Below are 26,241 nucleotides of genomic sequence, written 5' to 3'. Positions count from 1 at the left end.
TTGAATATCAAACGACTCCCTATCGAGCGACTTTTTCAATCTACATAGTCCTGAAGAAAATAGTTCGAGCTGCAGATCTAAATAGAGAAGGCACATTCTTCTAAGAGTGTTCAGCTGCTGGCGCACGCCGATGATATTGATATCCAGACTGGATAAGGAAGCGAAGCAAATGGGTCTGGTAGTGAACGAGGGCAAGATGATATATCTCCTGACATCAAACAAACAGTAGTCGCACTCGAGACTTGCCTACCACGTCACTGTTGACAGTCACAACTTCGAAGTCGTTGATATTTTCGTCCATCTTGGAACCAGTATTAATACCAACAACAACGTTAGCCTCGAAATCCAACGCAGAATAACTCTTACCAACAGGTGTTACTTCAGACTGAGTGGGCAATTGAGAAATATAGTCATCTCTCAACGAAAAAATACCAAATTCTACAAGTCATTCATCATCCCCGTCCTGCTATATCGTGCAGAGACATAGAAGTTGACAACGTCTAATGAGTCGGCATTACGAGTTTTCGAGAGAAAGGTTCTGCGTAAAATGTATGGTGCTTTGCGCATTGACAACGGCAAATACCGAATTCGATGGAACGATGAGCTGTGAAAGTATTCGACGCAGTACCCGTCGCAGGAAGCAAAGAAGGAGGAAAACCTCCACTCCGTTGGAAAGACTAGGTGGAGAAGTGCCTAGATACACTTGGAATCTCCAATAGGCGCCAAACAGCGAAAAAGAAGAGCAACTGACGCACTTTTGTAAACTTGGCACTGTTGTAAAGCGTAATCGTGTCTCGGTTCAACAGATTTGAGTGAAAAGAATTATAATAATTTTCGCTTCAAAAAGGGGCATATTATATACTGAGAAAGACGCCCCAGGCCAGTAGCTTTCCAGCATATTTTCGGGATATTGCAACAATGGTGTAATAATAAAGTTACGATATTTCTTTGCGAACCACATAAATATACATATACCCCATATATAAGTTACACAAAGTGGGGTTAGTTACATCATTTATAACTCAAGACCAACTTGGCCGATTTTGAAGATCTGTGATCCTTGATTCCGGTACAGAGGAATTTAAAATTCGGAAAGATACTCTAAAAAAAAAATCGAGATATCTAAATACACAGAAAATGCTCGAATCAAAATAGAAACAAGCACGCAATGTAAATTTTTCGGCGATGAGAGAAAGTATGGCAATTTTTCCGCTAATTACGTCAATCCCACCTTTTTTGAGTTAAAATGGAATACATTTTCCATTAATTTTCTATGCGAAACCACGAAGAATTAACATATCACTTGAGAGTTTGACGTTGGAGGAATACGATTCTCGAAAAAATATTAAAGAGGAACCCACCCTCGAACTCGGCTCATAAAGGGAACCCTTCGTGAGGTTTTTCGTAAATAAATATCTTTAAAAATTATTACTTAAATGCAATATGCTAACTACTATACTCATTACAACATGCTGCATGGGTATACGATTAACGCAACGCACTGGTGTAAACTTTAAAATTTGTCGTCTGCAAATGCAAATATAATTAGTCACTTGCAATTAATTATTTATAAAAACTCTAGAACAAAATTGCACGACCAAAATTGTATGTACTTAGACTATTAAGGCCAACTTTCATTGGAAAGTAATTGCCATGAACTAAAAAGATATAGTGGCTCTCAAATACAAACATATACATATATGCTTCATCGTGTATGTGTGCAGATAAATTATAAAGCACTTAGCTGCAACGTATGTATGTACGCAGTGTGGATAGCGCAATTGCGTGCTTGCGTTAAAGTAAACTCCTTGTATCGCTTTTGATGTGGCATTAGCGGCAAGCCATTTTCCTACCAATTTGCAAAAGTTACAAAAATAACAGCAAACAAGCCGCACCGTACGCAAATCGAGGTTATAGCAGTCGGTTACGCCCACCTACCTAAAAATGCATAATGAAACGAAAGTTGTAATATTTGCCACAACTTTGTGCACTAAAATCATGCTTTCAACTGGCAAACACATAGTAAGTACTTAGGCGCATGACTAAGTGAGCTTACATCTGGAAGTCTATATATATTCACCGTTTTAAACGCACTCACCCAGGTTGGCAGTAGGGAACAACACTCACTCAAATAAGTTTCCAACTTTGCAAAGAGTCAAGATTTTGCAACAAATTGCAGAAGAACGGAAAATTACGGTTGGTACAATGAGAAGAAAAGAGTACTTAAAATTTGTATGCTAAAACTGATTAATAGAAAAAAGGTATTTAAACAGCGTGATAGCCTTGAGCATTGCAAACTATTTTTAAGGCAATATTAGTTAGGCGATTGCGGTTAAGGCGGGCTTAAATATGAACTATTATTTACAAGTACGCCCAAATATAGGCAATATTATTATTTTTATGATTTTTAATGCAATCATAGCAGCATGTAAACTTTTATATAGTACTGCTCTGATGATAATGTGCTATCGTTGCAAATTAGAATGAAAGAAAAAAGAAAGATGAACGCAAACTTTTCCTTTTGCCCAAAGGTAGGCAACAATTAATAGGGATATTTACACACATAAAAACAACAGCGTAAAATGTTGCATATTTTTAGGGTGGAATTGTAGTATTGTTTCAATTTAAAATAAAGGTTAATAGGACAACATAATGAATATTAAAAAATGCGCCCAAACATTAAAATTCTTAGCATTTTCACATTTTAGATTTCATTATTCAAATTTTTGTCTACTCTTAGCGTGACATAAACTGATAGATGTATATAAAACGAAGGCTAGTAAAGCGGTTAAAGCACAAAAATTCAAAAATTATTTTAACAAGTAAGAAAGTCCAACTAAGTACGGGCGTAACCGAACATTTTATGCGCTCGCAACTCAAGGATCAAAGCCGGAACAAACTCTTTACGAATTTCAATTATACATCAGACAGATTGACCGATATTTTCGGTAAAAAGTTCACAATAGCAACCGTCGTCCACATATTCGGTATCTGGGTGTTTGCATAGTTTCGGTCCGATGTCGACAATTTTGGTCATAAGGTAGCACACCTCAAAAGCACTATTCGTTCAATGCTACATAATGATTGATTTTGCATTTATATACTGGAAAGTGAAAGAATCAGATGAAATTTAAAATTATGTTGAATGGGAAATAACCGTTATTTTGTTATTTTAAGCCGATATTCGCCCTGCAAGGAAGGAACCTCAAAATAATACTATGTATCAAATTTTATTGAAATCGGTCGTGCAGATCCCGAGATGTGGAGTTTTACCCAAATGTGGAAGTAACATCGTTGAGTTCAATTTTCGATGACTCGGTCGAGCATTTCGACTGGTAACTGGCGAATGACCCGAATTAAAGCAAAATTGTCTGAATGAACTTTACATATCCCCACAGGAAAAAGTCTAACGGTGTGAATGTGAGCCAACCGACAGGCACAAAACGTGAAATTATCAGTTCTCAGAAGTGTTTTCTCAATAAATTCATTGATTTAGGCGATGTGCAGAAGTAGGATCTTCTTGGAAATATTCAAGAGACCATAGAGCGCAGTGATGTCACTTAAGAAGGTCAAGCGGCTTCAGTTCTTGCACAAGCTGCATTTTGTACGCTTTCAATTAAAGATCTCGACGAAAAATGCGCAAAGTCGTTCCATACATCAGTCTGAGTTGCTGCGAACGGCACCGAATCGACTCTCTACGGTCTTCGAGTAAACTCTTAGCCACGTTTGCTATGTTTTCTTCACTGCGTGCTGGGCGTGGCCTGTTCGGTCGAATATTATTCAATAATGAATGCTGGTACTCAAGTTGGGTGATGTGATGTGTGAATAGTACTGTCAGTAGGCCGATTACGTTGATCAGAAGTTGAGCGAAGTGTTCGAAACACATTATTTTTAGAATGTGAATTTTCGCAATAAAAATTACCGATTTGTAAAAGTTGTTCAGGCCTAAGTCCTCTCATGATGGAATTACAAACAATACGGAACAAAAACAACGTGACAGCTTGACACGACTCACGCATGATCTGCTTAGAAACGACTATTGAAAAAAGTACGTCTACTTGGATCACCCGTTATATGTTGTCCATTCATACTTAGTTGCACAAATATAAGAAAACATTACCGCAGCACCGCAAATAGTGTGGTACAGAGTTGATTTGGTTGCAAGCAACGCTCGACTTTCATTTATGCAACATATGACCCAACTGCAACCAAATAAAAAGCAACCTCACCTAGCTGAGGGGGAAGAGAAATATTTAAACAAGTGCCGGTACATAGGTAAGTAGGTGAGCGCGTGCTTTTAACGTTGCAAGCACAACAACTTCTTATTGGTGGCCTGCCACCGCGCGGCACGTCACTGCTACGCCACATTAAAGTCAGAATGCCTGCAGGATATGGGTTGGGCCACTTCCACAGAACGAACACACATACATACATACAAGCATACACGTGCAGTCAGCAGCAAAGCGCGAAGAAAGACTTGGAAAAACTAGAACATCTACGAGTGGCACGTATACGTATTTTGACTGATGTGGCGTTTTTGATTGCAACTTTGTAACATTCACAATATTTCACACTCACCCTGCCTCACCTTCATGTGCTCTTGCTTGCTTCCGTGCACTCGCCATGCACCCAAGCACCTGTGCTATCGTAACATACATTCCATGCTTTATTTGGACATGCACCGTCCGCCCATAACTGTACATGTTGCAGCTGGTATGGCAAGAAAAGTTTTTGCCACAATACTCCGCTCACTCTCTGCCAGCAGTTGGCCGGCTTTGGCGGCTACCACAGTTTTCTGACCCGTAAATACCAAATTAGACGCATGATTAGGCTACGCCCTCAGGCGGTGCAAGCTGTTCAAATAACCAACTCATAGCCCTCTTACTGCTTGCCGCTCTTGGTTTTTGAGCACACAGTTGCCGAATATATTCGTTTTCTTTTTGCGAAAAGGTCACCGTACAACAGACTTTGGTTGCAGCTCGGCTGCAGTGCGGCCAGTTGGTGCAGTGGATTAGAATGCATGAATATCAGCGTGTGTTTGTTGTGCTTTTGTTCCCATCGTAGGAGGAAGTATGTACGTACAAAAGCATCTCGGATTAGTTCCATCCTTCGCTGCATTGATGCTGCACCATTAGTCGAACTGAATCTGCATGTGCATCCATTTGCCACATACTGACGCATACACATCCATGAAAAAGCCTCTTTACATACACCAGAAGTTGAGGCTGTTCGGATTATTGTTGCTCGGACTATGTATAACGGCCAGTTTGTGGCGCATTTATGTTGCTTCTTTAATCCAAATAAAGTCGAAATTAAATTTTTTGCAGTTAGAAGGATGCTAGCGTCAAACTAAACCGAAAAGTGTATGGGTGCAAATGGGTTTAATGAAGCTTTTTAGCTACTGAAACCACAAACACTTTTGTTACAGTTCATTAAAGAGGTGAACTAGGATAATCTTATAAGAATACCTTGTCGGATTTATAAAATAATGTACCTCGTAGAAAGAGTACTAACTTGCAACAACCTTCAATGAAGTATGAACAACAGCATAGCAAAGCGCGTAAATAAATAGTTGTTTCATAATGTGGCGCCGTTGAAAAACTGCCAAGATCCGTTTAAACTAACTGCGATCTTTGCAAAATAGTATTTTAGTAATAAATAGTGAGTTTTTAAGTATAGCAGTTTGTCAGCATTGAGATCCAGATGTGAAGGCAAATGATATAATTTCATCCAAAGTCTTAAATTTGGTCTATATGCATTAGCAGCACATTATATAATTTTCCAAAAAATAATTACAAGGAAAATTTAGCAAAAAAAGAGACTGAAATCCCCTGCTGCACACACTTAGCGAATTATTAATGTGGAATTTAAAATCGTTTCAATTCATGACCCAGTCTTGGTTTACCTAATAGCAGTGGCGTAGCCACAACTTCGGGCGCCCGGAGCCAAGGATGTTCTGCCGCCCCCTTTATCTACCTACCTACAGGTTTCATGAGGTGGTTCGAACAAAAGTGAATTTTTACAAAATATTTTCAATATTAAGTATATAAAAAGATATAATACAAGTTCAAAGACTGAAGAGTAGTCGAGTAAAAATTAATATTTTTCATTGTTATTCAGATTATTACATTGTGAGTGTACAACTCTTTATCTTTTATAATAAATTTTGTAAATTTTGTGTTGAAGTATTTTTCTGAATATTATAAGCCCCCCCTAGTTACGCCACTGCCTAATAGTTTAGTTTGTACTAGAGACATTGCGATCCCTGGTCATGACAAATGGAGGTTCAGTTTAATTCGAGCTGATGTATTCGTCATACAAGACGTCAATGCTTTTAGCGAGGCTTAAGGTGGACATCACAGCAAATACTTCATCCAGTCCCTTGAATTTCGAAGTCGCTAGATATCTATGTAAGACGAGAGTTCTAGATAATACGGGACAGAAGTACGCAAGGTATTTCAGCGTCTCTCTCTTACCCTTACTTTCCTGCACTTTCTATCGGTATCGTCGTTCCTTATGCCCACCAGTCTCACGTGTGATGCCAGTCCGTTATGACTTATTATTAGGCTAGCAAATGTCCTAAAGTCCTTTCGAGACTGTATGAGTAAATAGTAAGCGTGCTTGCTTCGAAGCTCTTGCACAGGATCTTGGCGTTCCTACATGTCCTTAAGGCATTCCATCTCGCCTGGATCCGTTTGTCAGCCCTTTCGGAAATTTTATTGCTTATCGCTTTTGGAAACTTCCATATTTCCTGTGCCTGGCTCGTGGATAGAAGGATCGTATTTCCTGTACTGGTTCGTGAACAGACGGATTGTATGTTTGACAATCTCATTAGCTATTTCGTATTTTGTGGTATTCCTTAGGGGACTGGAACGCTTTATATACGTAGCCGCTTTCCGACAGCCACGGGCAATTTCGGCTTCATTGATTCCGGAATACCAATTGACGACCATGTCGATCAAAAAATGGAAATTGTCGAATCCGTTCGTCATATAAACGCTATTTCAATTGCACGAAAAACCATTTAGTATCATTTAAATAAGGCTGGTTATAAATAGATATCCGATGTATGGACGAGTTAATACAAAAAATGTCTTGTGCGGAAGCTACTATTGATGACAATCAGATGATGGTTAGGAAGGTTTCCCTATGAATTTGGTGAGATCGACAGAGCATCATCCAATAAGAGCTGTTTCCAAATGGGCAAGATAAGTAATATATGCCCGGTCACACATACTATATAGTGACGGAACAGAGGCTCCGAAATCTTTTTGAGGAGGGTTTTACACATTCACCTAATAGACCGGACTTTGGCACCAAGTGAATGCCATCTGTTCCTGTTTTCGGCGATTGATTTTGTTGGTAAGAGATTCGCCTCAAGAAAAGTTTGTGAAGAACGACTGTTTCCAATTCTTTGCCAATAAAATCGAGGATTTTACGAGTGTAGCATATGAAATAACTTTTGAAATATGGTCGTTACAGTATTGGTTTTATTCAAGAATGTCTGAGCTCTAAGAGATCCATTCATCTTAATAAAGGAAAATCGTCAAGCTCATAAAAACACGTCTAACCTTTGTGGCTGCCGCAGGCAAAGTAAACAACGAATACAGCGGAAGATTTATCTCACCACAGGGACATGTATATCAATATAAAAAAATGTTGATAATCGAGAGTCCGAAACACGAGAAATTTTAAAATTCCCGTTGCTATCGGCCCTGTTGCATGATATCTACAATTTTATCGATGATAACCTGGCTATTTAAAAGTGACTTCGGAACGATCTATTGTATGTAGCTCTACTTTATATCAAAAAATAGTGGGACAGTCACAAACTAAACTACTCAGGTTTCAATTATACGTAGGAATACTTAAGAAATCTGTGTTCCCACTTACCTCCATGTGATTGGGTGTATAACGCATCGGCATTGCCGGCACATGTTTGCTGCCATCGTAACTGGGTGGGCTCAGTGGGCGGCGATAACTGGCCGCCTCCTGTAGCAGAGCCTCCTGCGCTGATGTTGCCATACCGGCTTGAGTTAAATTGTAAATATCTTCGTAATCCGAGAATATGCGATTTTTCGAGCGGCCATATGCGTCCGGTGTACGACGTTCCGCGTTCGGGTAGAGCGCCAAATGTGGTGGATAACGTTGTTGTATCAGCTTTTGCATGTACAGATCGCGTTCGCCGTAAATCTCTTCACCACCCCGCTGTTGTTGTTGTTGCAGACGTAACATCTGCTCCTCGAGTTCCATGTAATTGGAGTGTGTGGCTGGCGGTGGCGGCGATTTGGGGTAATCTTCAGCCGACAAAGCCATTTGCTGCTGCAATTGTGCCTCCAATTGGTCTACAGAGAATTGTTGTTGTGCCTGCTGCAGCCGCAGTGCAGACGACACATTACCGGTGCGTGTATCGTAAATGGCATGGTGTTGTTGTGGTTGCTGGCCGCCACGTTGATGGTGGTGCTGTTGCTGTTGTTGTTGCATTTGTTGCAATGTCGGTGACATAAGACCGCTATGACGACCTGCCTGCTGTTGTTGGTGATGTGGTTTGCGTTCGTTGTCAATCGAATGTTCGGGACTGGGAGATGAATAGCCGCCATCGTTGATCCGCCGGGGTTTGGGTGGCGCGTTCGCGTACAAAGGCTGCGCACCACCACCACCACCAACGCCACCGCTGTTGCTACTCGACGCCGAATTCACATTGGCGTTCTCTGAGGCCGGCGTTACCTGCCCCTGATTGAGGCTCATCTTGCTCTGCTGCGACTGTAGCGTGTGTATGCCAGAGTCGGAGTTCTCACCGCTGTGATTTAGCGAAGACGAACCGCTCGGCTGATCGGATTCACCACTATTGGGCGCCTGCATATTTGTGGCGGCGGTGAGCGCGCGCACCCACTGCATCATTGATTCGCCCGTCTCGGCGGCTAACCAATAAGTGCGCATGTTCTGATGTTCACACTTGAAGGCGTACTTGCGATAGATTTTGTCCTCCGGCAGGCAGGCGGATACTTTGTACGATGGCAAGAGTATGGAGCCGAGCAGTTTCTCCTCCTCGGGTCCCTTGTAATAGTAGAGGCAATATTCGGCCAACACGAACCAACGTTTGCGCCACACTTTCAAGCCGTCCGAACCCTGCTTGTACAGCCAACCGGAGAGCGTTACCGGCGACGTGGGTGGACGCTTGGTGATGGGCGATTTGAGCGCCTGCATCGAACCGATGCTCTTCTTGCGGTCTAATGGCGCGTGTGAAGGGCTCTTGCTCGACGAATCCTCCGAGCTGGGTGTGGTCTTTTGTACCACAGCGCTGCCTTTAACCGCTGATATCTGTGTCTGACAGGCCTGATTTACTACATGTCCGGGATGGTTTTGTTGTATGTAAACCGGACTCTGCTCACTGCCCGGTGTCGGTTGTTCCGATTTCAAGCGCTGCTGTTGCTGTTGCTGTTGGTGATGTGCGTGCTGCTGCTGCTGCTGTTGCAACTGTTGCTGATGCTGCAACTGCAATTGTAATTGATGTTGCTGCTGGTGTTGCGCGTAAATTTGCTGCTGATCTTGTGTGTGATAATGTTGCTGCTGTTGCTGTGTCTGCTTCTGATTGACCTTCAATGGCCCAACACCGCCCGCAGGCTGATATTGACTATTCAGATTCAAAGTGGAGGGTGGCGCACGGCCATGCACTGCCGCTGCTGCATTCTGCTGCAGCTGCTGTTGTTGTTGCTGTTGCTGCTGTTGTTGCAAAGTCATCGTCGACATGATGCTCGACGACTGACTCATATGAAAGTGTCCTTGCGGCACCGGCGGATTCATGGCTTGCCGCATGGCGAATGTGCGTTGCTGCTGCTGCACCGCCTCACTCTGCGTCTGCAATTGTGCCTGCAGCTTGGCTTGTTGCAGCTGTTGGTACTGTTGTTGCAGCGCTGTGGCAGGATTATGCGCCGAGGTGGCCTGCAGGCGGCCAGCCGCTGTCAAATAGGTACGTTCCGTCGGTGACTGATAGAGCTGCTCGCCGCCACTGTTGTAGGACGACTGATGATACGGCGAGCTGTGTGAGCTGCTCGAGGTGTTGCCACCACTGCCGGCCATATGCTTGAGCAGCATTTTATTTGGTTGCGGTTGCATGTCGATGGGTGTGAGCGGGCCACCACTCGAGGAGGTGGCGGTGGGGCTTTGCTGATAGCCGCTGCCGCCGATGCTGTGATAGGCGCTCATTGCGGCCTGCTGTTGTTGCTGCTGAAAGACGGGTGAATGTGTGGCGGCACGATAGTCGACGAGGTTCGTTTGATAGGCGAGTGGCAATTTCTTCTGCGCGTTTGCTTGCTGCAGTTGTTGCAGCTTTTTCGCATCCATGGTGGCGCCGTTGAAGAGCGGTGGGGCGTCCAACCTGCGAAAGCAAGAGAAAATAACGGAAATAGGGGAATATTAGTGATGCAAGCAAGCAATATGGTATGTAATAATTGCTGCTAACTGCAGGCGTTTTAAAATTGTATGTGAAGGGTAGCTAAAAGGGGTAACTTATCACAATATCGCTCTTTGACGTCAGCGTTGTTTGCGCGCGTCACTTGGAAACTCGTTTCATTTGAATTTTAATGATGCATTCAATTATTACAGTTTCATTGCGTTTCTGATTCTCCTGCGCGTTACAGCTGCTGCAAGGTTATCAGTTATTTACAAAGGGTTGCAGTTGCAAAAATCTTTTTTTTTTTACTTTTCTGCTTGGAGTGCATGCCGTTGCTTGTATTAACTTAATTACTTTTAATTGATGCTTTAAACCCAACCCCCCGTGGCTCGCCATTAAAAGCGAAAGCAAATACCAACCCAAGTAAACAATTTTAAATTTTTAATGTATTTAGGAAAGCTACGGCAGAGTTGCTTTTGCACGTATAAAGTTATAAAATTTTTCAAATCTTTATTTTATAACTTTTACTGCAAACTAAAGCTACATATATTCTACTTTTTTTTCTGTGGTTATGGAAATTTGCGTTATCAATGAGTTCCACGGCTTCATAAATTCGAGTTTTTACTGTTGTACTAGTACTAAGCCAAATAAAAAGAAGAGAATCCACTGGTACAAAATCAAAGAAAAAATTATAATAGATAAAATTAGCTCAGTCTCCGAAGGCCAAGGATTAGGCTGCTGATTGTAAATACCATTGGTTTACGAACGTAGATGCAGTATCAATAGACTGCTTTCCCTTGAAGTTTAGAAAAAACAAATATTAATCTTAGATATATTATTGATAACTCTTGTGCTTTCTGATATTCATGAACCTTCATGGACCATTCCAATCGACTAAAACAAAAAAAAGTGTATGAAAATGGCAATAGATCCTTGATAGATATAGAAAAATCTCTAATTGAATTTACGTTATGAAAAAGCTTGTCATAGAATCCATCAGGTTTTCGAACACATATTAAAACTCTCTACTTGTTGGACAATAGCCAAAAACCAATTATCTAATAAAAAGATAGAAGTTCAGGCAAATATCAAGCAGTATATTACAATGAAACAGAAAGGTTATTAACCGGTTATCCACTGTCGGGTCCGAGTAAGAGCAATGAACACAATAATGAAATTAATCAGCACTTCTCAAAACTATTTTCATTTTGTTGTTTGACGCTACACAGAAATAGGTTTCTCTTTAAAAAATGGCGATTTTAAATCCTTCGAAAGCGCCTTCCATATTGGATATATGTGACCTGGTCTACGGAAAGGGGGCTTAGGTGTCAAAAAAAAGGAGAACAATTAATGAGATAACGAGAAACTGACGATTATTTTTAACAGCTTTTCCCAGAAAACTATTTTTCGCACGTTAGCTCCCTTTTCGTGGACCAAGTCACATATGGTAGTTCCTTTCCATACCTTGTGCGATTGGAGACCTTTAAAAGGGTTATAATCGATAATCGAGCAAAAAGCGGCCTACTTTGAATAACTCTTTCTCTAACTTCGTTATAAAAATAATGAAATATTTTTTTCAATATTTTTTATTACAAAAATTTTGTGAAATTTTCAAAAAAAAAAAAATATTCAAAATTCGATCATTACCACTTAATTTTCGGCAGTAACAACAAAAAAAGATACCTCCGTGTTCAGAGCGGTACTTACAAGGTCAGCTGACATAAGAAAAAATCCGTGAATTAATTAAGAACATAAAGTAGGTATTGAACGAAGGAAAAACACACAAAAGGCAAATTGTTTTCTTTTTTTACAAAAAACTTGATATTTTGGTGCAAATTTGTTGCAAAAAAAATTCGAATTTTCGTGCAAATTGATATTGAATTGAAAAAATCTGTAGTACAATACCTTGTAAATTATAACTTGAAGACCTGTGTACAATTTCATTAAGATCGGTTGAATAGTACGCGAGAAATCTTGAGAGCAGAATTTGAAAAGACAATTTTGAAAAAAAAAATGCGCAAAAGTGAAGTTGTGCCAAGGCAAAGTATAGTTGAACTCGAGCATGTATAACTTGTGGATTTTCTTCGCACCAGAATAGGGGAATTTTTTTATTTACCGCACTACTCAGATGAAAATGAACTTTATCGGAGAAGACGATTTTCTTAAAAAAAAATGGATATTATTTTTAAGTTTTTCCAAGACAAAATCAGTAAATTCACGACGTTTACGGTGGTCCATTGGCTTCAGTTCTTGAATGAAAGCAATTTTATAAGAATGCAAGCACCAAATCCTTTCTCAAAATGCGCCAGGTTGTAATAAAAAAATTTACTTGAAACCCAATTAAATGCTTATATGTAAATCAGCACGTAACACACTAACAGCATTTACCAAACCTGATCTGATCTCTTCCTTTCAATGAATAACGCTTTTAGCGGGAGCTGTATAAAATACTTTGTCGCACAGTGTAATTAGTTTTATTTTTCAATAGCTGCCACTAATGACCCTCATGCGACCGACTCTCACAAACTACAGCAAGCATGAAATTAAATTAAGTGCCCTCAGGTGCATAACTGCATATCAGCACACACACTCATGCGCATAGAGAGATATTGTTGCAAGCATGTGTGTGTGTGTGTGTGAGTAAGCGCTGTGCAACATAAAAAATGCAATTTATGAAAATTAATATTATTTCAGCGCTTTGTCGGCGGCACTCAATTCATTTGCGAAAATATTTTAAACTATAATTTTTATTTCAACCAGCTCATGCAGGGCACCGCCTCATCGCCTTCTCTACTTACCAGTCCCATAATTGGTAGATGCAGCCGAACATTTTGCGTGGTTTTTATGCCGGTGGCCGCGCACAACGCTAATGAGATTACTGTGCGTTTGATGTTTTCATAAATTTTAATTCATTTAATTATCATTTTTTGCGATCTGCTGCACACACACGCGCACACCACATTTCAATCGCGTAGCATTTATTATAAATATTTACAGATTTTTACTTTTCAGAGGCGTAATTCGATTTGGCGCACATTTTGCACTGCCTTTGATTGACACACATGTGAAATTTGCAGTTTCCTTTTTTTGTAATTTCGTTTAATCTATTTTACATACTTTAATTTTGTTTTAATTAGTTTTAATTTTTTTTGATTTTTAATTTTTAAATGATATTATTATTATTAATTTTTTTTTTCAAATTTTTTCATTAATTTTTTTTTTTTTTAATTTCTTTTAATAATTTTTATTTTTTTCCGCACTAACAGCGCAATATGTTTGATGATATGTTTAGTAGACGCTGGCTAGTTATTCTGCTGTTATTTTTGTGACTTTTCTATTAAATGCTGCAGACAATTATTACGTTGAAAATGAAGTAATTAGCGCAAATTAAAAAAAAATTAAAATATATATATACATATATTTAAAAAAATTGTAAAAAGTTATATAAAGCGCTATCAGCGATCACGCGTATGAGTATTTGTATGCTTTCTCACTTATGTATAAACATATATGCACTTATATGTATATATATTCTTCTTATTATTTATAAGCCCCAAAAGTGCTCTTACATACGTAGCTATACAGCACATATTAGTCTGGGTGTGAGCATGTCAAGACCATTTTGCTTCATAAAAAATTGTAATAGGATATTAATGTCCCGTTTACCTCCCCAACTCAAGTAAAATATATGTATAATCGCAATTGTATGTACATATGTATAACCTTCAGAAAATCTAGCAGACCACCCAGTTTACAACTATACTCCAAATATTCAGAAAATTATTAGACGCATATCAGTTTAGCGGAATGTTTTTGAAAAAAGAGAGGTTAGTTAGTTAACTTATGAAAATTTCGAGAATAAAAACAAGAAAAATTATTATGTTTATGTTTGTATGGTAATAGATATAGTTTTAAATAGCTTTACAACTAGTTATCAATTGGTTATCGAACAGTTATAAATCGCTTTACAACTAGTTACTACGAATCGCATCCGTTACCGGCCAACTTGCTGATTTTACAACGAATTGCCAATGGTCAATTTACGGTATATACATATATATATGCTATAGTGATCTGATCTGAACAATTTCTTCAGGGATTGTGGCGTTGGCTTCAAAAATAATCCCTGCTAAATCTCGTACACATATCTCACAAAAAACAGAAGTTTTCTATACAAAACCTGGATTTTTATCATTGCGTTTGTATGACAGCTGTATGCTATAGTGGTTCGATATCGCTGGTTCCGTCAAATAAGCAGCTTCTTGAGGAGAAAAGGACGTGTACAGAATTTCAGATCGATATCCCAAAAACTGAGGGACTAATTCGCGTGCACCTACAGTCATAGCAAAATCGACTCAGCTTCTCCTGCTTGCCATTAATACATTTATTATGTGTATATATTTTATATGATCTTTACAGTTTCATTCTGTGTGTTATAAACCTCGTGGCATGCTTAATATACGTTGCTCAGAGTATAAAAATATATAGAATTCTAAATTAAACATATTTTCGAGTATATAAAAAACAAACTGCTAAGTAATATATTTTGTTTTGAACTAGTATGTGACTGTTTTATTTCTGACCGAAAATTGACCATTGGCAATTCGATTCGTGGTAGAAACTAGTTTTAAAGCAATTTGTAACTGTTTGATAACCAATTTATAACTAGTTTTAAAGCAATTTTTAACTGTTTAATAACCAATTGATAACTAGTTTTAAAGCAATTTATAACTGTTTAATAACCAATTTATAACTAGTTCGTAAGCAATTTATAACTAGTTGTGAAGTAGTTTGTAACGAGTTGTAAAGTAATATTTGCTAGAATATTCACACATAGTGCTGACGTCAATACTGCTCTTTCCTCTGCCGCTTTTTGTTGTGCAACGAACTGACCTACATAATAACTCGATTTGTTTTTGCAAAGTTTTCATTTTGCCTTTTTTCAAAAATGCACGCATTTATGCATAAATAGTGTTTATTAGCAAGCATATTTCAAATTTATAATTCAGAAATATAACGAATTAATTTCATAAATAAATTTTAACAATTTTTTTATTTCTTTTTTGCACGAGAATTATGCTAATTTCGAATAGGCTTGCGCTGATTATATAAAAATATGTATGTATTGAAAACCAAAATTATAAAAACTTAATTTATTTTATTTAATATTTATTTGATTCACTAAAAAAAAATATAGAGGAATGCGGTTAATAGAGTTAAATTTTGTAAAATTTCTCTCACTCTCTCTCTTCTGCAAACCTAAATTTCCATATTAATACTTTTTTGTTATATTAAGTTATAAATAAATAGGAAAGCCATATGTACAATTTGTAATTTTTTGTTTTTTTTTTTACCTTGTTCGGTAGACGCGCTGAGTGGATCCAATTCAGAGAAATAATCCTAATGCTCTCACTAATTATTGCCGTATAATATAATACAGCGGCAAAAATGTTTTTGTGACATTGGATGTGGCTTTTGATGCTTTAGATTTGCATAAAAAATATTCAGTTGCAAATTAAAGAGCGCTAGCGGACTTATTCTACCCTCAATCGAGCAAATACATTTAGTTTGGAATGTTCATCTCCGTCATTGTAGGGCTTTTTAACACTATTCTGATTTTTCGACGGATTTTTCAACATTCTTCGCTTTGTGGCAAGATTGGAAAATATAGAACATAACCTATCCTGTTTACGAACTCCATTTAGTGATTGCTTCTTGTAAAATTACTCAAAAATCTTAGACATCTTAAGCAAAGTCTCAATTTATTTTTTTTTTTGTAGGAGAAAATAAGGAAAAATTAGGAAATATTTACGCACTTAATTTATTTACTTCTTTTAAATGTTTGATTTGAGAACAAAGCGCGCATTATTCAAAGAAGAAGCCACTGGCAATGTCAGCTGATCTTATGAGACTTTCGAATTTGAATTTTTCAGTCTTTATAGAGAGATATGCAAAGCTGTACTATTTATTTCCTCTTAAATATAAATATCTATGTTTTAGACTTCATAATTTCGAAAATATTAAAAAATTTACATTATAACTAAATTGTTGCCCACATTTAGGATCATTACCAAACTGTCATATCAAAGTCACGCACCTAATTTATTTATCTATCTAATCTAATTCGACATGCTCTAAATGTCTCTTCTTACCACATAATTTATTTATTTCTTCTAAATGAATTAGAATTTTTTATTTCGTAATTCACAAAATATATCTAAGTTTTCCCGCACCTATCTGAATATTATTAAATAGAACCTGCTGTTCATTTCTGTTGATCTTAAGAGACTTTCTGTTTATAAATAACAATGGCGATACTATATTATTTAAGTTTAAAGTCATTTTAGTTTCCAAAATATTAAAAAGACATGCCGCTATTCAAATGATATTCGAATTTGAATATTTGAGTCTTCAAAGAGATATATGTAAGATTGTACCATTTCTTTCCTCTTTAATATATATGTCTAAGTTTTAGAACTTCATAATTTCCAAAATATGGAAAATTTAGTATTATAACTAACTTGTTGCCTACATTTAGGATCACTATCAAACTCACTTATCAAAGTCACACACCTATGTAACTCGACATGCTTCGAATGACCTTTCTATAATAATACAATTTTTAGCCATAGTCAAAAAAAATCATAGTTAATCAGACATAGTAGAAAAAAATATTTTTAAATTTTTAAATTCACTTTCAAAAATATATCAGATATATATATTATGACTGCTTCTTTAAAAAATGTCATTAATATTTCTTTTTCATATTAACAGTTTTTAGGTGAAAAATTAAGACTACCGAAAAATCAATTTGACGGTGAAACGTAACGAACAATCAGGCTAGCTGCTGCCAAAACAGCTAATCCATATTCTTTTGTCCGCAACATTAAATTAAATGCGTCCATTGCTTTATTTACATAATGAATTAGCCAAATTGCATAACTGCCTAACTGCGGCTAATTATAAATTATATTCACAAATTCCGTTGTAATAATTTATTAAAATACCACTAATACATACGAAAATTGCATATACTTTAATTTGAATTGTTTGTCGTGAAATTACAAAATCGCAATCAGAATTTATCAATGAGCGCATAGAAAAGTCGAAGCCAAACAAAGCGCTGACACAAATTATGCTAATACAAAGCACAATTTTCGGACACACACACACACGTGTATAAATACAAAGGAACGTTGCAATGCAAATTTCATTAATAACAAATGATATAATTGCCTTATTAATTTATTATTATTGACAATTGTCTATTTACGCGTTGTAAAACAACAAAATGGCAATGGATTACATTTGCTACCAATAATATTTTCCAAATTAATTAGAGATACTCGTATGTCTAACGGTTTAATGCAAGAAAACGCCGAGTTCGCCACGTCAACGCCATCAAATGGCAAATTGCACTTTTCAGCTTGATTTGTGGCGGCGCCTGCCATGCCAATGCTGGGTAACAAAAACAAGCGCGTTGTTGTTGTAAGTGTAGCGAAGTTCGCGGCTGGTTTCTTGCACATTTCCGTTGAAAAGAGTGGAGGTGCAGTATATCTTTTGGTGTGTGCTGGTTGCGCTCTTGCCAATTGGCAACTATTGCAATGCCGTGGCGCCTCAAAGTATACTTCAGTAATTTTAAGGCAACATTTTAAAAAGCGCCAGAGTGGTTTGAAGACTGGCATTGTAGACATATAAAAGTCAAATACATATATATACATACATATGTAATATAATGTATAGAATATATGTAATGTGTAGAATAAAGCAATAACTGGACATAGACTAATGTGTTAAAAGGCGCCCAAATAAAGACTGGAGACAATTTGTTTTCGTCGCACGCGCGTTCGTTGAAAGCGCGAACAAACAATTTTTTAGCTTGCTTTATATGTTTTCTATTGTTGTTGTTTTATAAAGTTTTGTTGTCCTGCCGGCAGTCGTCATTCGTGTTAGCGTGACATAACTGCTGCTATTTACTGTTAGTATTTGAAGTGATGCTTCTGCTTCGTCTTGCAGCCAAATAGTTTTCTTTCAGTTTATCGCCCTAAATTTTGTTCATTTTCATTTGTTGGTTTTTCTCATTTTTCAGGGCTATTTTCTCGACAGTTTATTGCGCCAATGCATTTTCTAATGAGCGCAAATATTTTATCAAACAATATTTGCTACATAAATTTTCTGCTGGCAAAGTGAAGACTGAGCAGAAGTTGCAAGTGTCGTCAAAGCCGAAATCTTTGAAATGCAATGATGACATTTTAGAAGATGCAGCTTTTCTCACAAAATTCGGAACAATTCCGGGTAAAAGAAAGTAAATAGTTGAACACTTTAACTAATAATTTTTCGGGTTTATTCAATAAATTGTGTTGAGAAGAAAGAGATGCAAGAAAAAGCGTTAAAAAGGTATGGTATATGATGATTTTTAGAATATTTTCGAAATCATGTTGAAAGTATTGCCGACTTTTCGGCGCTTATTAAAAATTATAATTTTTAAAAAATTTAAACTTAAATTCTCCAGAATGCCGCCAAAAATTATTTTATGTATTTCATATACCGTGGTTTGTATAATTGAGAGACAAAATTAAGATATATTTTTTTGGTATACGGAAAATTATATCATATAATAAGAAGAAATCGGAAAGTAAATGCTTGTAAAAACTGTATAAAAAAAACACTTCAAAGTTGCATTGTCTCCCTTATAACTGTAGTCAATCTCAGTAGCATTAAATAATTTCTGTTTAAAAGTTTTGAAAGAAAAAATTTTTTTATATTTTTTTTCTTTTTTTGTATATCTTTTTTTAATTTTTATATATTTTTTGCTTAAAATTTTAAAAGCGTTAAAAAAACTATTTTGATTCAATGTTTTTTTTTCAATTTTTATATATTTTTTTTAATTTTTAATTGTTTTTTTTTAATTTTTATATTTATTCCTTAAAAGCATAGAAATATTTGAAATTCTTAATCACATTTTACCAATTACATACATTCGCGTTCGTTCAATATTTCTTTCATAATCGGCTTAACTGCCAGTTTGATTGCATATCATTCGTGTATTGGAAACAATTAAAAGTAGTTACTCATACGCCCCGTGGCTTAGTTTGATATAATAGCAATATCAATTACTTAAAACAATCAGCACTACAATTTATTTAGGCTTAATAATATTTTATGAAAATATGGCAACAGATGCCGTTGCACAAACAGTATAAAGCCATAAAGTCTAGAAGTATGCTAACGAAAAACTGTTAGGATTTGCTGGAAAAGCAATTAAATGAAGGAATTATTACTATAAATATATATATAAAGTGAAACATAATGGAATTTAATGCTTGTTAAATATTTTTTAAAGATTTAGTTGAAACCGTGGAGTACGGATACGCGCAATTCCAAAATCCCAATTAATTTTTTTTTAATTTCTATGAAATATGAGAATACATACATACATATATACATATGTATGAGTAAAGTCCGATAATAAAATTTGTATAATTTTCAGCGTTTTATAGTAACAAGATGTTTCAGATTCTGAAGTTCTAGTTAAAAAATTAAATTTTTGGAAGTTCTCTAAGACGTTCAGAAGATATCCGAAGCATATTTTTAGGATTCAAAGCATTTAAGAGTCTTGTGTTTATTTATACATAAATATATCATTAGCTTAAAATTAATGAAAGGTAAATTTTTCGCAAAAAAGAAACCATTAACAAAACCTGTCTAAAAAACTAAATTTCTATAAAAAAACTAATATTTAAATTAAAAAAAAATTTAATATTAAAAAAATTCAAATTTCAAAAAAAAAATATTCTATTAAAAAACGGCTTGAACAAATCTATTTTTACTTAAAAAAAAAAAAAAACATTTCTAAACTTAATTTAAAGAAAATATCAAAATTTCAATTTCCCAAAAAATAATTGTGTGTCAATTTCAAAAAAAAAACAATAACAATTAATTAAACAAAAACCAAAAAACAATCCAAAAATGATTTCAAATTTGTACATATCAGCTGAAACTACAATAAATATACATATATTTAACTTAAAATTATTTAAAAAAAACCAAATTTAAATTTGAAAAAAAAAGATATATTTAAATGAATTCAATAAAATATTCGATTTAAAAAACGGTTTTAACAAGTAAAATTTATTTGCAAAAAAAAAAATTTTTAAATTTCAAAAAAAAATTAATTTAGATTTCAAAAATGAATTTTCAAAAATAAAATTCCGCAAAAAATTAAATTTAAGCAAAAAAGAATGTCTAAAAAAGGTTTCAAATTTGTATACAGCATCATAAATATATATTTAACTTAAAATTAAAAAAAAATTAATAAAAAGTAAATTGGTTGCAAGAAAATCCATATAAAACCTGTTTAAAAAAATTAAATTTCAATAAAAAAAATATTCTAAATATGAAGAGTCTAAAATTTAAATTTCGATGTTCTATTAAAAAATCCGCTTTAAAAAGTTAAATTTCTTTTTCGAAAAGCTATTACTAAATTTCTATTTAAAAAAAATGGAAACTTTAATTTCAAAAAAAAAATTTAAAAATTAATTTCAATTTCCAAACGAAATTTCAGAAAAAATCTGATTTTCTATCTTAAATTTCCATTTCTAAAAAAAATTAACATTTAATAAGAAAAAAAAATTAATTAAAAAATGTTAAAGTCAATTTCAAAACAAAATTTAATGTTCAAAAAAAATCTAAATTATAATAAAAAAAAATCAAAATTTAATGTTCAAAAAAAATCTAAATCTAAATAAAAATAATCAAATTCAAAATCAATTTTCAAAAATAATATTAAAAGTTTCAATTTCCAAAAAAAATAAATTTCAATTTCGAAAATGTTTGAAATAAATGAATTTTAATTTCAATTTAAAAATAAAATTTCACAATTTTATTTTAAAAAAATCCAAAGTTTCAATTTCCAAAAAAAAAAAATTAATTAAAATAAAAAAAACCAAAACTGGTTTAAATTTGTATACATCAGTTAAAACAACATAAAATCACTGCCGAACGGACCCATGAACTCAGAATGCATTGAACTGGCAGGAAACAAAGCGGCGACTGAAAGGACAATAGTCCATTTACGAATTCAAATGCGCACAATGCAGACACCATGGAAATGGACACGTAATAACAAAACTAACAACAACAACAGCGAGTAGTAAACAAGAAATGAAAATTTTTGCCAAGAAAAACAACAGCAACCACAAACAATATATTGTTGATGACATTTAAGTTGCCGCAGGCAGAAAACTAAATCGCTGATGAAGAGTAAACGAAAACCGAAAGGCAGCAGACAACCGAGAGAATGTTGGCCAAAATGATGATTATGATGGCGCTGGCGCTGGCGTTGCTGCTGATGCCGATGCGGCTGACGTTGATGTTGGTTTTGTTGGAGATTAAAATTAAAGCTGATTGTTATGGCACTGCGCGCATTGTTGTTGCTATGCAAGTAATGAAGTTGTTGCCTCAGCATTCATGCTTCGAGTAAGTGATTTTGTTGTAAGTAGTTGTAGGTGTGGTTGTAGTTGTAGTTGTAGATATAGTTGTCGTTGTAGTTAAAGTTGTAGTTGTTGTTGTTTAGTCTTCGCTGTCCTTATTGTGCTTTACTTTTACGAATATTTATAAAGTTGCTGCAAACTGAATGAATTGTGGCAAATATTGTGGCAACCGAAAAATGGACACAGCGGCGAACGGTCTGTTGGTTTGACTGTCTGTCGTTATTGTTGTTGCTGTGTGCGAGCACATTGTCTGCGAAAATATTGTGGCAGCGATTAAATCATAATTGTATGTGTGTGTGTGTGTGTGCTATTGAGTTGTTGAAAGAAAGCGCAATTATGCTGATGGACGGCAAGGAATTAATTGCACTCAAGTCTGGCGTGAAAGGATGCGAAAACGAAAGACACGCGGAGCTTTTGTGCTGATATATATGCAGAAATGTATATAAATATATATAAATGTATTTTCGTGTTCATATAAAGTCTTTACTGTCCACACACACACACACAGCCATTCACAACTGCAATAAATTGAAAATGCAACGCGACTTTTGCGCGCTTAAAATCTTATTTCGGTTATCATAGCCTTCTCTCTGTTAAATTATTCGGCCACGGCCTCCCCAGCGAGCTGCGCTGAATTTTCCACAGCACTGTAAATAGCGGCGCATTATGGCGTGGCGTCAACATTGAGCACAGCATCAAATCATAAAAGTGAAAAATTACCACAGAAAATATTTTCATGCTCCCATTCGCTAGAGCAGCAGGCGTCGACGACTTGTCATTGCAGCGCAAACACACAATATTTCATAAACACATTCGCACACATACACACACAACTATTATGCAATATGCGGCCACAGATTGGCTTGGCTTGCTGTAGAATGGCAGCCAAAAACGCAGCAAACGAAAGAAATATGCTAAAAGAAAAAGTTGCCAAACAAAAATGGAAGAAAGTAAATAAATAAAATGCATTAAAGAATGTAAAAAATGTGGCAACGCCACACACTAGCAGGCACATATGGCAATTGTAGCAACAAGATAATTTTTTGACACGCCGAAAGACAGCGAAAATGCATAAAAAAAAGTGGGAATTTGGCCAAGCGCCAGCGATTGGCAATGAAAGCGCATAAAAAAGAAAATAAATGTGTTCATAAATATATATACATATGTATATGTGTATATGCATATAAGTACACATACATGTAAAAAATATAAAGCGAAATTTATGACCCAAAATTGTTGTGTATGAAAATTATGTGTATATGTGTGTGCAAGTGTGTGTGCCATTGGGTAACGCAGTGTTGCAGGCAACAAGATAAAGCCACCAAAAAATAAAATAAAATAATTTCAATAAAGCATAAAAACGTGCGGCATTTTTCGTTGGCGAAATTAACTGAAATTAAATATTTACAATTTATAACGGAGTTTTTTGCAACTCAAAGCACTATAAATCATTGTAAATTGAAGGCATTCAATCGTGGATGTGATTATGTGTCAGTGGGTATTTGCTAGATGGCAAGTGATTGCTGCATGAGCAACTGATGCATGTAAAGGGAGACAACAAAAAGTGCAAAAAAGAAGCGTTTCGATTTGCTTATGAAAGGTTATTATTATTTTTTAATTCGTTATTTGTGTGGATGCTTATGCTATGCATGTATGTGTTGCTAAAATAATTTCTTTATTTTAAAAGGGATAACGATTAAGTTATTTTATAAAATATTTTAATTGCGGCTGTTAGCAAATCCGTACTCAAATATTATTTGATTAAAAGCTTCGGACATATTATGGATAAATACAATTTTTTTCAATGAATCTTACAATATTGTGCCGTGATATTTTATAACATACCACCACTGATAATATAAAGTGTTTGAAAGGTGAGATTTCAAGCTTCATTTAACGAAAAAAATATTGAATTCGGAAAAGTTTAAAAAAAGTTACAGCTGTTCAAAAATGAGTCAAAATAGTGAAAAAATTCGCTATATTTTGAAATTTTTGTATTATAATATATAAAAAAGGAAAGAATGCCACGAAAGCCACCAAAGAAACTTGCTAAGTTTACCAAGACGATGCTGTATCAATTCGTGTAGCACAACAATGGTTCGCTCGCTTCCGTTCTGAAAATTTCGATGTGAAAGATGCACCTCGCTTTGGTCGACCTGTCATTAAAAAAGTCGATGAAATTATCGAAAAGATTGACCACCACCGTCATATATGCAGCCATGACATCGCTAAAGAACTTAAAATTCATCACCAAATGGTTTTGAACCATTTAAAAAAGGCTGGCTGCAAAAAAAGCTCAATGTTTGGGTAACACATGAATTGTTTGTGAAAAATTTAGTGGACCGAATTAATATCTGCAATTATTTGCTGAAACGAAATGAAATCCAACCATTTCTGAAGCGGATGATAACAGGAGACGAAAAGTGCATCAAATACGACAATAATGTGCGAAAAAGATCATGGTCCCAGCGTGGTAAAGCTCAACGAATGGTCATGAAGTCTGGATTGACTCTTCGAAAGGTTGTGCTGAGTGTTTGGTGGGATTGGAAAGGAATCATCCACTATGGGCTGCGCCAGCCTGGTCGAACAATGGATTTTACATTTTATTGTCAACAACTGATGAGATTGAAGCAAGCAATCGAAAAAAGACGGCCAGAACAGATCAACAGAATGAGCTTTGTCTTCCGTCAGGACAACGCTAGACCACACATGGAATATGTAATGTCTCTTGCGGAAAAATGGCAAAAAGCTGTCCAACAAAATGATACATATTTGGTTGAATAAAGTTTATTATAAATATAAAACAAATTTGAAGTTTGATTTGAAATACGAAAAGAAGTTTTAGACTACCCAATACTACCGCTGCAGCTGGCAACATTTTTTGCAAATATGAAATATACGAAAATGTCACATCTAATTAGTGACATACTGATGACGTATGTATGTATGGTACAAATGGTATCGGAATAAAGAACCAAATTATTTTAAAGTCTGTTGACTGTCTACGCACATTTTTGCCTGCCACCCATGATGTCACAAGCCGCAATTCATGAAACGCTGCGTTACCTTCGTTTCTTTTTGTTTTATTTAAGCGAATTTCTAAGACAGTTGATTTTACATTTTGTCATTTGACTGACATTTTTTCAAATGAATTTCGATATTGAATATTTTGCCGACAAGCAAATTGCTTAATCTCTTAAGACATTCAAAAAAGCATAAAAATTGCTCAAATTCCATTTGAAGCAACGCGTGAGGCAGCTGGTCAGCGCTAAATTTGGCAAATTCTTGCCTACAAATTATCATTTTTGCATAAAGCTCCTGTGGCAAACATTTATTTTTGCATACATAAGCATGCTTTATTTGTAATTCTTTTTGTGGATGCCAGAATATGCGTATATAAATATTTAATTTACCCTCGTCAAAAGTGTTTATTTTCAATTTGCTGGCGCAGCTCCTGAAATTTGTGCGAAATATAACAAACACTATATTGTGTTGGCTATTTTTAACTTTTTATGATGAATATTTAAGGTACTGCAATTTTAACTTATGCAATCCTCTCTTGTGGGCTAGAAAAATGATTTATGATTCTCATATATTCTAATCTATTACGTTGGCGTAATGAGTTTTTGAAAAAAAAAAACGTTGATTACCTGATTTACCTTGAATTTTACCTTTTTATTGAGAATTTTTCAATAACTCAACATTTTGTTTGAGTTTTATATTCTTTTTTTATATTCTGGATTTTACTGTATAGGTTGTGATGCCTGTGTAGTAACAGTATGCTGTCGGCAGCGACGTATGAGTAACGAAATGTTCAATAATTTGAAGTAAGCGAAATTTTATATTTTTATGTGAAAGGGTGTGCTATTCTTGCTCGGTTTTTGCTACCCGCTAAGCAATATTTGTAAATACACAGAGACGAGTATGAAAAATGCATTATTTGTATTTGCTATTATTTAGTTGTAATTTATTCACATATCGAGCTTGAGAAAATCTGAACGACTGTGAGTGATTTCAAGAAAAAAATTTCACATTATTTACAACATTGCTTAGTTGTAATCAGAAAAATTTCTGTTTGCAAAAATAATTAGGTATAAAAATAACTAAAACAAATTATCAATATTTCAGTAAAGTTTTTATTATTAAATTTGAATGATGAAGTTACCTTCTTAACTGTGTAAAATGTTTATTGTAAGGTATAAAACAAGCTCTTAGGTCGGTAAATTATTATGCATTTTAATTAATTTGACTATTTATAATATAAGTAATAATTAAAAAAAAAAAAAAATTTAATGCAAAAAATAAAAAAAAAATGACAAAAAAATATTTTTCACTTTAATGCCCGGTTTCACAGTC

The 26,241-nt window shown here is 35.3% G+C and overlaps 1 protein-coding gene across 6 annotated transcripts in view; it reads right to left on the bottom strand.

The window, feature by feature from the left end:
• LOC120766586 (probable serine/threonine-protein kinase yakA) overlaps positions 1 to 26,241 on the bottom strand; it is a 250,698-nt gene that overhangs the window by 43,445 nt on the left and 181,012 nt on the right. For 5 of the 6 annotated variants that reach the window (XM_040092185.1, XM_040092189.1, XM_040092187.1 and 2 more), the window contains exons 1-2: positions 13,192 to 13,521; positions 7,894 to 10,378 (exon numbers count right to left, since the gene is read on the bottom strand). In XM_040092185.1, coding sequence (XP_039948119.1) covers positions 7,894 to 10,378; positions 13,192 to 13,223 — 2,517 coding nt within the window. In that variant the 5' untranslated portion in view covers positions 13,224 to 13,521. Of the gene's footprint in view, positions 1 to 7,893; positions 10,379 to 13,191; positions 13,522 to 26,241 lie in introns of those variants that run through there. The other variant, XM_040092186.1, reaches the window with a different exon arrangement.

This window comes from Bactrocera tryoni, chromosome 1 (assembly GCF_016617805.1).
Source record: "Bactrocera tryoni isolate S06 chromosome 1, CSIRO_BtryS06_freeze2, whole genome shotgun sequence".
In the NCBI taxonomy this organism is placed as follows: Eukaryota; Metazoa; Arthropoda; class Insecta; order Diptera; family Tephritidae; genus Bactrocera; species Bactrocera tryoni.
Note: the sequence above shows the minus strand (reverse complement) of the source record. Positions and strands in the feature narration are given on the sequence as shown.